At 36.3% G+C, this 13646-nt stretch overlaps 2 protein-coding genes across 2 annotated transcripts; both read right to left on the bottom strand.

Annotated features, from left to right (window-relative positions):
• Positions 1–429: 429 nt before the first annotated feature.
• LOC108372945 (transmembrane protein 18-like) lies at positions 430–1294 on the bottom strand. The gene is made up of 4 exons (XM_017628774.1): positions 1250–1294; positions 1051–1171; positions 835–983; positions 430–769 (listed from the first exon to the last, which is right to left on the bottom strand). The coding sequence occupies exons 1-4, from the start codon at positions 1292–1294 to the stop codon at positions 638–640; spliced, it is 447 nt and encodes a 148-aa protein (XP_017484263.1). The 3' UTR covers positions 430–637.
• A 760-nt stretch (positions 1295–2054) lies between these two features.
• Jra (Jun-related antigen) lies at positions 2055–4830 on the bottom strand. Its single transcript, XM_017628814.1, has 3 exons — positions 3809–4830; positions 3537–3738; positions 2055–3468 (listed from the first exon to the last, which is right to left on the bottom strand). The coding sequence occupies exons 1-3, from the start codon at positions 4175–4177 to the stop codon at positions 3131–3133; spliced, it is 909 nt and encodes a 302-aa protein (XP_017484303.1). The 5' UTR covers positions 4178–4830; the 3' UTR covers positions 2055–3130.
• Between the last annotated feature and the right edge of the window lie 8816 nt (positions 4831–13646).

Here is a 13646-nt window from a genome sequence, read left to right as displayed (position 1 = left end):
CTACATTGCATTGAATTTTAAAAATAATTTTTGGAATTAAACATATCTTTGAAATTACAAAGTCCTTTAAAATAAATCCGGACGCCAGAGAAAAAAATAAAAACGCCACTTTAAATAAAAAGGTAAGTATCAAACCCATTTATTCATTATTTATTTTATGGCAGGAGAGCTTCTCAAACAATATAGAAGCAATTTTTTCGATTTAAGTTGTTGAAAAATAATGAATATCTAAATCCCGGGAGCCCGGTATTGTGAAACCAATATCCCGAAAATTCCGGGATAGAAAAAAGCTGAAAAATTAACATCCCTAGTTCAAGTAAATAAAAAAAATCTGTACTACTGAGTATTTTTATTGCGCGTTATCTAAAATTTTAGGATTCCAGTACATTTTGTTGGGAAACGAATTCAGCTTTTATAAAAAAAACTCCAAAGTTTTCACCATTATTTAATATTTATGTCTATATAAGTACAAATGACTACAAAAAAATAATGCGACTAAATCTCTAATATGTATTCTTCCATGGCCATAAAAAGGATGGCCCTTTCAATATTCCGCAAGAAATTGCCAGTTATATGAAGTGTGATACCAAAGCTTTAAATATTTTCCAAATCGTACTGCTAGATGTCCTTAAATAATTTACTCCGATTTGGCATGTTCCTCGCTGGTACGCTCCGCTTTATGTTCTTGCTTTTCATTCTGGACTCGTTGCAATAGTTGTGCTCTCTTTAGCTTAACCATTAACTGAAAGGAGTTGTACATCCAAGTGCCCTAGGAAAGTTCCAAATCGATTACCAGTTATAGTTTGTTGAGAATACTTTATCCTTCTTCCTCACAATTATAAGCATACAATTCAGCAAAATCGGCATTGAAAAGACTGTCGATATAAAAAGTCCATTGCTATCAAAGTACTGCTGTTTGGAGAAACTTTGCCATCTCGCCGCCGCATACTCATTTATGTTCTCTGTGCAGTAGGCTGCTGATACTACAAGTGGAAAAGAAATTGAAGAGTCTAACCGTGAAAAACGCAAAGCGGTTGCGAAAACAATTACAGAGTATTAAGAATAGAACTACTTGGAAATTGCTGCTATTCCTTGTCATCAAAGTGGTCACCGTAATCAATACATGTAATAGCATCAGACCAATCAGNTGCGCACAACCACTCCATACGGCCTGTGTTCGGAGGCTGCATAAAACTCTAGGTCCATGCACTTGTGGGCCTTATCTCGAGTTTCGGCCGAAAAAATTCACATGAAATTCACATGAAAATTTCTCATCCGCCCATAGTAAAACCATGGAAACCAATAGTGAAAAGTGAACCGGTTCGTGGAAAATGAAACTCATGACCATAGTGGAATGTGTATGTATATTCAGCCTTATCATGAGTTTAATTTTCCTCGAACCGGTTCACTTTTCACGTTTGATTCATGAACCAAAAAGACAAGATCACGCGGGCTGGAGACTAGCCCGTTATAATCGCATTTATGAAAAAAGTTGAGCGACTTTGACATTAGCCGTTTATTTACATTTCTTCGTTGTTTACAATTTGTTGGCGGCTTTTTACTGCAATTTTCTTCATTTTCACTTGTGACAACGTGTGTACACATAAGATAAAGAATAATTTAACACAACGGCATGATTTATAGAAGAATTTGCATAATAAAAATGATTTTTCATGCGTTCAACAATTTCGCGGTTTTCTCCGTTCTCTTCGTTGTTTACTTCTTACAACAAAGATGGCGTCGAGATTTCGGCAGCTAGAAAATAACTTTTTTCGTTTTTTCCTTACCGCGTGATCTTGTGTCTTTCGTTCATGGTTTGGTTTACATGATTTTACTATGGGCGGATGACAAATTTTCGGGTGAATTTTGTTTCAGGCGAAACTCAGGATAAGGCAGATTATTACATTATGCTCATGACAAGGCTGATTATATTATTATTATGGTAAAGCTTTTTATTCCACATATAAGTAATTTAAACAAAGTTAAGGTAAAACTGATAAGTACCGAAGTACTCAATGCGAAGTTACCCACAAGAAATAGATTAAACATGTGCATACATACTATGTATATTTGTCTTTTTTCATTAATTTATTATGCAAATACTCTTAAAGCGTACACAGATTGCGCTTATTGCAATAAGCGCGCTTTGCTACAAAGTTAATATAGATTTGTGGAAGCCTTATACTAGTAAATTTTATAAAAATTAAAACCTGATATTAGTATATCTAACAAATAAATTAACATACAACAAATATGTAGAGATATTAAATAAATAAGCAATTAAGAGGCATATTTTTAGAATACCTACTGGGTAATACAGAGCAAAGCAAATAAGAATTTCATACATATTTTATAAGGCATTTTTTTTTAGCAGCAAACATCTGCTATACTAATAAAATTTTCCTGGTTACTGAGGCATTTTATTTACTGGCTTTTGAATAAAGGCACTTTACATTCAAAGCATTTACAGGCGAACTATTTTATATTTACTGGACACCGTGCCATGAGCAAAAAAAAATGTTTTTTAATATTTTTTGGTTTATTGCTGCATGTCATAATCTGTGATAATAACTAAAACAAGCGGTCTCTCGCCGTCAGCATCTCCATTAGAACGAATATGATCGGCCATATCTGCTGGTATTGCAGTAGCTACTGTAGTTGCATCCAGCGCAAGAACAGTTGCATTTGTCGTTGTTTGATTGTTGTTATGCGACTCAGACTCAACGCTAACACCAGCGCTGGAGCTCATAGAATTTGTTGAATGAGTCGATAAACTGTCACCAGTCAGTGGTGGCGTTTCCATGAACAATTCAATGGGCATATGCTGCTCAATCACATTGATTATGCTATTATTTAGTTGTAAATCTGATAAATCTGGTTCAGTTTCCTCTTCCTGTTGCTTACGATGTAGGGTGGCACTTGGTATTTTCGTTTGATTAGTGTTTGGAGAATGCTGGTGTTGATCGTTTCCAAGAGAACCATGGCCATTTTCAGTTTTTATATCAACAACTTTAGAATTAAGATTACATTCCATTATTATTCCACTCCTTTGCCTAAAAGCTAATTCGCGTGTATTATCCCTTATTTCACTTTGCTCTAGTTTACGCATGCCTACAACTGAATCCTCATGTTATTTGCCAGACAACATTGGCTGATCAGATAACATAGAAATTGTGCAACCAGAGCTAATGTGATCCATCACTTGCTCCTTGAGCTGTGCCACATGATCTTTCAAGCTTTTAACTACTGCACCCAATTCAGAGTTCTCGCCCTTTAGAATTTTTACTTTATCTTCCAATTTTGAAATGCGTTCGAGCTTACGTTTTCGGCACTTTGATGCTGCTACACGATTACGTTGTCGCTTACGCTCTAATTTGATTTTTTCTTGTGTTTCCATATCAATAGGACTGAGTGCTGCCGGTGATGCCGGATTTTGTGGTTCGTCCTTGATGGCAACCGGGAAAGTTTCTGTGGAAGTTTAAACACAAATAGATAAGGTTATGATGGGATATGTTTAATTAAAAACAATCATTCACCTAAATTGGTATAGGTGAACGACCCGCCACTAATGCCAGTGCCAACAACTGGCGCGGTGGACGTATTTGTTGTTATTGCCGTAACCTCAACGTTGCTATTGCTGCTGTTTATTATCTGTGCGGCTTGCGACTTCTTGCTTTGATGTAAGTTACTCAAGGCCTCTTCGAATCCTTTGACGTAATCTTCTTGTTCAGAAGTTACCTAAATTGTAAATAATAGTTTAATAGCTGCTGGTTTGAAAATAGTTAAGTTTGATTAAAATTGTACTTACCGTACTCGTTTTGCTTGGAAATATAACACCAGGCTGCGGAGTCGGCATCACATTGCTTAGAAGCATTTTCTCGATATCTGGTGTATTAATTGTTTTTAAATTCTCCAAATTGGGCGAATCTATGTGGAGTGGCGAAGGTGCCACTAAACGTTGCTTTTTTGCCGCCACTTTGTTAAGATCTAACGATACAGGTCGTTTATTTGCACTTCCAGTGGTGTTGCTGCTACTGGTTGCAGCCGCGTTGGGCGTTTGAAAGGTCAAATTCAGATCGCTTGATTCCGTTTTGGGTATAATGGCGACTGATGGCGCGGAGCTGCCTACCGATGTTGCTGTGTTGGTAGTTGTGGTAACACTGATAGTTGTTTTCATAGTAAATTTCTTAATCCGCGTAAAAGCCTTTGAGCACAATGATGACGTCACTACCGTAAAGCAACAGTGCTTTCAGCTATTTTTGATTTTATTTTTCTTTGTCAACACGAAATATGGCAGGGGCCTTGGAGCTGTTGCTGCTGCAAGTTGATTTTTTGTTTTCGCTCCGTTCGCTGTGCACTGCGATTTTATCTTGGATGACTCACCAGCAGTACAAGTTTGCTATCGCAGTATTCCCCGCCTTCGCTTATCTAAAAACTATTGGAATGCTATCGTTTGCTTATCGGAGAGGGTGTACGCTTCCTTATTTATAGTTTTTGATGTTTTTTGGAAAAAAACTTTAATACAAATATGCAAGATCTGGTTTATATACAACTTTTCGTTGTTTTCAATGGGTTTTTACCGATTACTTTTTCAGCGTTTTCCACTGCGCCTTTATTGACGCAGCCAATTTGCGCACCTAAACAGGCCACTGACACGTTATTTCCAATAATTTATTTGATCAAAATCACAGAACGTGGCTTACGATTACTCAGTTGAGTTTTAAGAATGTTAAATATATGTTTTAATAACTTTTATACCAAATAAAAAACTGACGAAAATCTACACGAGCTAGTCCAATTGAGGAATTTCACGAATTTATTAGAGATGCAAAAGTCTTTCTCTGACTTTAGACAAACATCGACTTTTTAGAATCGACTTCAGTCACCTCAGAATGACTAGAATCGACTCTCACTCGATGACTTTTCGACTTTCGTTTACTAACTTGGGGTTTACATAGGACAATTTTACGAAGCCAATAGCAATAAAGGCAACTTTTTACTAATCCAAGAAGTACCGCGGCGAAAATCTAAATTCGCCATCAATACCACCTTGTACAAATTAGCCTTGGCAGCAGCGGTAGTACAAAAACAAAAGGTAATTCTCTAGGGTGGGGTAACAACCCCTAAAAAAGGTGCGGAAAAGTCGGGAGGGGTACCAAACGACGCGTTTCGGCCCCCCTAATAACAATCCGGAGGGGGGAACTAATATTATTAACCATTTAAGAGTTATGAACAAAAAACTTTTGTTAAATTTCGTTGTTTTCTATGGGCAATTACACCGACAAAGATTCACTAAATCACCTGTTCTCACTTTTTAAACACTATTAAAATATATAATTTAACTTATTTATTAAAGAAACACATAGTTTTATCAACCTAAGATAGATTATTTTGTTATTAAAAAGAAGTTGACAATCTTTGCGAGCTGAAACGCGAGATTCCAAAATAGCTATAGTGCTGCCACTGTATTAGTATTTCGTAATAATTCACTTTTCCTTATGAGATGTGTGCACTGTTCAATGCTTTTCGGTATCTTCTTTCGTTTAATATATATATAAATAATGAAAATTTTTAATAAAAAATCGCGCGATTTTTTATTAAAAATTTTCGCCTGCGGCGCTTTTTCCATAAAAATCAATACTTCGATAAACAACGAAAATTTTTAATAAAAAATCGCGCGATGGTACAGCGAAATTTGCTATTATATTTTGGTTACAATATCTTATTTAGATGAAAGTAAAAAGAAGAAGAAGAAGCAGAAGAGGAAGAAGTGTATAGTGTATAGTGTATAGTGTAAACTGAGTATAATAGCGCAAATGAAATGTGAAATAAAGTGGCAATACCAGCGATTTGAGGTTATAATAATTTTAGCAGGCGCAAAGTTTGTTTACTCTGTTTTATTAACGAAATATATAAAATAAAAGTGAATAAATGATTTGGTTTGCATAAAATAATAACCGGAAACGTTTTAGTAGTGTTTTAAAACTGGAAACTGGTGATTTAGTGCATTTTTGACTTGGTAATTGCTCATAGAAAACAACGAAATTTAACAAAAGTTTTTTGTTCATAACTTTTTAATTGTTATTAGGGGGGCCGAAACGCGTCGTTTGGTACCCCTCCCGACTTTTCCGCACCTTTTTTAGGGGTTGTTACCCCACCCTAGAGAATTACCAAACAAAAACTACATTTGTGTTGACAGGGTTGCATTGGGTTGTTTTTTTGGGGAAAGTTGACAAAATAAGTACTTGAACCCGTTCGACTAGCTTAAAATTGGGGTGGGGTTTAGTACCGCTCACAACTATTTCGGGCTATTCCGTCCAAATGGGTGGTCCGATCCAAAAAAAATTTCACACACTTGTAGTCAAGGGTCCACGCAATATTTTAACACTCACTTTTGTAAATTTTGGTTACTAATTTATTTACAAATTGGGTTTGAAATATGCCCTTTTTTGTAAAATTCGGAAATTAGCGTACATTTATCACTCCTATTCTGCTTAAATTAGCCACTTCACCAATATATTTTTGTATTCCCCTTCACTTTACACTTTACTTGATTTGTTATAACTTGCTTTACGACTTTAATATTAACCAATTCATCACAATTCATTAAATAAAAACACCTTCAAAATCACGCGCCTGACTTTGGTTGCATATGCAAATTAAATGGCGGAGTTCAGCTGTCAAACTCCAAAATATGCAAAAGAATGAGAGACAAAAGAAGATAGGATATAACCCAGTAAGCATTAAAAATATACAAAGGTGTTCTCTGCAAAAGGTGTTCAGCTCCTTTTCTTCGCAAAACAGAAAGGGGAATTCTACTGCCTGAGGGTTATAATACCTAAGTGCGGCCGAAGGCCGCCTACGCAGAAAGGTGTTCTCTGCAAAAGGTGTTCCGAAAAGGTTCGCCCCCCTTCTTTGGCAACACAGAAAGGAGAATTCTACTGCCTGAGAGTTATAATCCCTAAGTGCGGCCGAAGGCCGCCTACGCAGAAAGGTGTTCTCTGCAAAAGGTGGTTCAGCCCCCCTTCTTTGGCAACACAGAAAGGAGAATTCTACTGCCTGAGGGTTATAATACCAGCGAGTACGAGGGTGTCGAAGGTTCACGTCTAACACGAAGGTCCGCCCGGGTATACCAGTGGCAGGCGCTTACTAAGGAATTCTACGCAAAAATGCATTTGTTAAAAAGAACATTTTTTGGGGGGGGGGGGCGCCCCCTCTCCCTCCGCCCCCACCCTAAAAACGGTGTGAGCGCTACTACACATTTCCCTAAAATTGCACAAACGTGATTAAAAATTCTTCATAGTTACCATTTAATTTTTTTCTTGATTCTACGGTTTGATTCTGGATTATAAAAATTTTAATTTTACATATTAGCTGCATCTTTAATATCTATAGCTGCCATACCTAAACAAAAGCGTTGGATGGAGCGTTTTCTTACGACTAACGTTAACGACGAAGTGTCATACTTAAAAAAAAGCTGCACATCGCAACGGCCTGTAAAAATCGGATTTTGCAACCGCTGAACGTTGCCGCCGTGTTATTTGTTATTTGGGCATGATAATTTTTTTTGACAGCCAAACAACGCTGACGGTTTTGTTTAGGTATGCCTGTTACAGCCGAATCTAATACAAACGCATGTCGTTTTTGTACACTCTTCGTCTAATTTATTTTTCTGCGTCACCCGAAAAAGGCTTGCGTGCGATTGCACTTGATTTGACTGAGCGAAATGTTAAATAAAAAGCGCACGCAGAATAAAAATTGGAAATTTCGTTAGCTTTTTACGCACGCCGTTTAATTTTGGTAGGTACTATACAATTTGTATGAGCATTATAAATTTTTGACAGAAAATTGCCGAAATGCGTGAATATTAAGATGCATTTACATGAGATGATTTATTGACAGGCGATAATCGCCTGCAGAAGTTGACCTGCTGTCTACTTTGAGGCAGCGATTTTTGAATGAGCAATGCTGAATCGGCAAAAAGATCGGCCAATGTTAATGCAGCTTTAGCTTGGCCGGTTTGCTTCTGTTACGTTGGTCCTATTAAAAGCATCCCTGCATTAATGCGAATTTATACAAGGTGGTAGCAATAATACAAAAACAACAATCCCATGTATATTGTACTGTGTATTCTACTGTACTAGTGTAGAGACAAAAATATCAAATCAGCTGTTCTAGTAACACCACTTTGTATAGATGCGCCTTGCTTGGACTTACAAATTCCTAAAGTCGTTAACCAAGAATTTCTCAATTATAAGTAAACAAAGCCGAAAAGGAGGACAAAAGAAAATGCCAGAAATTCCATGTGGAAATGAATTTAAATATTAAATTTTTAACGTAATGATACGATTATTTTTTAATTCCAAACTTTGTCATTAAAATTTTTTCTATTTAATTCGAAGTGGAAATCCAGCAAAGGGCTTCACTTCATCAATTCATTTAGTGTCAGTTGGTTTGCTTTATTGTATTCGCCCAAAATCATGAGGGCGATTACAGCGCCAAAAAGGAGTACACCTAGGAAAATTTCTCAGTGGAATACAGACCCATAAGTCTGATCTCATTCCTCTTAAAGACGCTGGAAAAATTTCGTGGCACTCACATCACATTCCCTGTCGCCAGAAACCTTAATTTACAGGTAGATTCTCTACTATAGGGGAATGCAATTACAAAACATTTGGGTACAGCTCAATTGGGCCGAGAAGCGCAGGCAGAGAAGATTATAAGACAACATGCTTTAATTGCGAACGAAGGTTTTGTATAACGATTGAGGAGGAGGAAGGATGGCACAAGGGGATTATACTTAGCGGCAGATGTCTTAACATTTTTGCAGAGGTTTCTAACATGCCAACTGGAGTGGCTGCCGAAATATATTGCCGGAACCGACGTCTGGCGGGCAGTAAGGTTACATGACCGTTGAAACACAAGCAAAGGTTTCCCCTATGAGGATAGCCACAGAGCTAGCCTAAACCTAAAGAACAAACAACTCCAAAGTAAAGTTATACGTAGACAGTCAGGCAGCAATTAAAGTAATTACCCCATAAAGTATTTCATCCAAAAACGTCCTTCGCAGCCGGGTAGCCATTGACAGGCTAGCCACATAGGAATAGAGGGTAATGACTGAAGAATAGCCAAACTACATTCATAGACCACTCCAACACTTGTATGTCGAAATTGACGGAAATAAACCTTGATTTTGATTTGGCAGGCGCTGGTCAGATTTGCTTTCTTTATTCTTGCGTTCGACAAGAAAACCTATCGCGGCGCTAGACACAATGGTAACGCTCGCTCTAAGCAGGCACTGTTCAGTGATTCTGGGCAGCTTACGTCTAATGAACTGTCGAATTACTAATCAGAATTCCCATATAGTCCCTAATATAAAATGTAAGACTGGATCTTTTCTGTAGAGATGATTTAGGTTTGGAAAACATACATAGCCCCCTGATAGTTTACCATTGTATCGCAGTAGCTTGCCGGAGTTCGTCTTAGTGCTGATAAGGAAATAATTGTCAGGAATATCTTGCCAGCACCAGGACCAGTTGTCCGAGCCAAGGTGTTGAGCGTTAGAGCCAGTCCAGGGAATTAAGATGGATTACTTTTACCAAAATAATCTTTCCAGCTGCAGAAAGGATAATCTCTGATGAGTTCACGTACATAAGCTCAGGCCAGTCTAACTTCTTGTACCGAAAGTTCAGCTTCGTAGAAAATATTCAGTGCCCTGATAGCTTGTCATGGTGGTATAGAGAAAACTCTATCGGAAAAAACTTACCAGCAACAGCCATGGTTACTCCTGGTGGGATTTTGTAGGGCATAGTCATAGATAATGGATAGATACTGCTAAAACGTATTTCAATTAAGGAAATATTCCCAACACCAAAAGTGATTATCTCAAAGGGAAACTATTATTATGGAGCCAGTCCAGGCTGTAAGAATATAAACTTGTTTCAGGACAACCTTTCCTGTGCCCGACAAGGTCATCGTCAAGGTTACCATTTTAAGGCTGTCGCATGACAGATGCGGTAGTGGCGATACCAACGTAAACCTATGCATCATCGGCATGCCCTGCACTGTCAAAAACACTACTAAAATGCTTGGGTGCCTTCCAGTTGGAGTAGTTAGAGGACACCTCAAAAGAGGAGTTGAAATCACTACTGAAATTCGCAAAATACGTTGACATCCTTTGTAATGTCTATTTTAATTCTTAAAATCGAGCTCCAAGCGGCAATGCTACACTGAGCCAAAAGCACAATGGATTTTTCAACGAAGTTATGGTTTGATTTTTTCATGGTCAATAAGCCGATTGTAAGAAATGTGATTCAAGTTGAACATTTGAAAACAAATTCATAAGTCTGGCTGTAGCTGAACATTTAGAGGTGCTTGCTGTTATTTGTTTGCTACAGGCAGGTTCGAGTACGAATGCCGTTAGCGGAAACACATCATTTTTAATTATTTTTTATTACAAAAAAGTATCTGTGAAATGCAGAACCAAATCAAATGACGAAGAATATCAATTCAAATTCAATATTTGAGGATAACTTTGCAGAGCGGCTGTGACTGAGTGTGCAGAGATGCTTGCTGTTATTTGATAACTTTCAGAAGAACCGCATCTTTTCGCCAGAGGCAACGGGCTAAAGTGATAATACAATTTTTTTGTTTTGTATTTCCGAATTATGAAAAAGCATCCGTGAAGTGCCGAACATAAGCGTATTCAAACGAAAAAATCGGCAACCAAAAATTTGGTTAATGTCAACAATACTGTGGTTAATATTACCAAATCATTGTTGAAAATATCAACCAAGGCATTGTTAATATTAACCAAAAATCACGTTGATTGCTTTTCAAGTTTGAATTTGGTAATATTAACCAATTTTTTTTTGTATAGTACATACAAAATAAACGGTGTATGTGTGCATTTTAGTAGATTTCTACTGTTTTATCTCAGGGTCTAATTTTATCACCTCATCCAACAAAAAGGTCAGTTTTATATAAAAGTGTGCCAAAATTTGGTAAAGAATTTAATATGTTAATTATAGGTATTAAAACACAAAACAATGCGCCATTCTTCACCAAAAAGTCGGCATGAAAACACAGAAAAAAATCATAATAAATAAGAACTTGGCTTGGGGAGTGAAGGGCAGGTGTGGTTTGTGGTTTTAGTACACGAAAGTTATGGTCAAGTGCTTCGAGGAAAATTAGAAAAAACACATCGATGTACATATGTACATATGTAGGTATGTATGTACATATATCTCTTTAAGCAACTTTAAATGCAATCAAGAGGTTAGTTGTAACATAAACCAAAAAGCAAGAACAGANACAGCAGCGCGAGTGGCGAATATTTGAGTAGGTGACTTGTGAGGTTGAAGGTTGAAACAACAACAGCTAGTAAACAAAAAAAAGTAAAAAAAATCGGCAAATCACAAAAAGCTTAAGGATTTCCTGCGATGCTCATCAAGAACAAAAACTACATGCATACATAAATACGTACATATTTATGCATGTAGTTATGTACAAACAAATAATAGTTATCGGCCCACAAAATCTAGAACAGAGATTCCTAAACTTTTTACTGATTTCGTAGCATAAGCATATAATCATAATTTTAATAGGATAAATGTACATACTTGATGGGAGGACAGCAAGTTATCAATATTTGGTGAAATATGCATTTATTGCAAAATATGTCGAGTCGAGTCTCCCTTCCAGTTTCCCGTCGAGTCTCCCGCCCAGTTTCGCGTCCAGTTTCCCGTCCAGTTTCGCGTCCATTTTCCCGTCGAGTCTCCCTTCCAGTTTGCCGTCTAGTCTCCCATCGAGTTTCCCGTCCAGTCTCCCATCGAGTCTCCCGTCGGGTCTCCCGTCTAGTCTCCCATCCAGTTTCCCGTCCAGTCTCCCATCCAGTCTCCCATCCAGTCTCCCGTCCAGCACTTTGGGAATCACTGATCTAGAATCACTTCACCATTTCGTTCGTTAGAAGATTGATATGCCATCTCTATTTATACTCGTAGTATACTGCAAATGTCTAACGGTTGGATTGATATTGTCAGCGGTGCGGCCAAGGCGTGCGGCTGTGCGAGTGATTGAAAGAACTTGAAGAGGAAGAAAACAAGAAGTTTATAGCATAATAAGGCGCAGCCAGCGGAAAACATAAATCGTTACGAAGAAGAGCAAGAGTATTGCTAATTTTTTATCAATGAATTTTTTAATGCAAGAAATTTTGTATTTTAATTCAATGTTTCTTTTTCACATTACAAGTTTTGTAGCCGCATTTAAGTTGCCATTCTAAGTTATCAAGTAGCATTTAGTTGTTGTATAATAACAACAGTCGGTTATTAATTGCTATACCACAGTGCACAGCATAACGCTTACATACATATAGTATTGTTTTTTTAATATTTTACATATACCTTTACAATGGACTGGTTTAAAATTATTTATTATTTATGTTTTTTCTAATTCCCTTGCGAAATATTTTCGGAAAAGAGACGCCAGTCGAAAGCTTATGCTGACGTTTTGGCGATTTTATGTATTTAAATTTTCAATACCAAAGTTTTCTAATTTTTTTTTTTAATATAGTTCATTTAACATCAAAAGCCAAAAGAATATATTTTCTTAATTTTATAGAAAACTCGGGAAAATGCAAGAAAGAAATTAAAAATTTTTCAATTCGATTTCGTAGAAAAATCTGGAGTATGCAGTTTTGTAGCCATTGATTTTTGAGAATTTATTCGCTGAGGGGGCTGCTGAGGTGAGAAAATTTTAAATTATTTTTGAAGAAAATTGAAGGCTGTAGAAAAGTTCCTCATGATATTTTCACAAATTCACTCCTCCAAAAGTTATTTAAAGCTAAAGTCGAACAAGTAAAAATTTAACGATTTTTTTTTAATTATCGGGAAAAACATCACTTACCTAATATCATATATTTTTTTTTTGTGGAAATTTTATAATTTTGAACTTTTTTTTGTAAAAGAGAGAGAGTTAACTTAAATTATCAAGTTTAACTTGTTTAAAAAATATTTTTTTTTAATCGTATGAAAAAAATTTACTGACACCGTCAAGATAAAAAATTGCCAAAAATCAACGGTTAGCCAAAGCTACTTCAAACTACCACTTCATTATACCAAAATTGAGTTGGCTACAAAACTACACATCCAAAATCTTTGTAAGAAACCGAATTAAAAAGCTAAACATATTTACTAAAGTTTGTTGAATTTTTTTCTAAATATTTCACAAGGTCTGAAATTTGCATTTCTACGGGTTTTATTAAAGAATGAACTACATTTTTATCAAAAACTACTTAAAATTAAATAATAATAATGGTCAAAACCTGTCAGCATGTGCGTATAATTGTGATACACACTCTATTAAGTCTTTCGATTCACAAATTGTTAAATAATCTTTCTTTTAAAGAAAATTAAAAATTATTAAATTTTCAATATTTAGGGCTGCGCTTTTGATAGGCATATTTTTTCACTGTCCCGTAAATATTTTAGAAGGGATTTTGAAAAAAGTATTTAGTAGTATACAATTTTTAACCAGTCTAATGTAATGTACATACATTTGACAAACTTATAGGTAAAGCCTACATATGTATGTATATACGTAGTCAATTATTAAAACCATTACAACAATAGTTTTAGTTTCACACTTGT

Source organism: Rhagoletis zephyria, unplaced genomic scaffold (genome assembly GCF_001687245.7).
Source record: "Rhagoletis zephyria isolate East Lansing unplaced genomic scaffold, Rhagoletis_zephyria_1.1 Rzeph_scaffold_00078, whole genome shotgun sequence".
NCBI classification, from domain to species: domain Eukaryota; kingdom Metazoa; phylum Arthropoda; class Insecta; order Diptera; family Tephritidae; genus Rhagoletis; species Rhagoletis zephyria.
Note: the sequence above shows the minus strand (reverse complement) of the source record. Positions and strands in the feature narration are given on the sequence as shown.

Excerpts from the sequence above, each read along its gene's own strand:
- Jra (XM_017628814.1), bottom strand. The coding sequence starts at position 4,177 with ATGAAAACAACTATCAGTGTTACCACAACTACCAACACAGCAACATCG. Across the intron at positions 3,739-3,808 it reads TTCCAAGCAAAACGAGTACG|GTAACTTCTGAACAAGAAGA; the intron begins GTAAGTACAATT and ends TTTACAATTTAG. Across the intron at positions 3,469-3,536 it reads GTTCACCTATACCAATTTAG|AAACTTTCCCGGTTGCCATC; the intron begins GTGAATGATTGT and ends AAACTTCCACAG.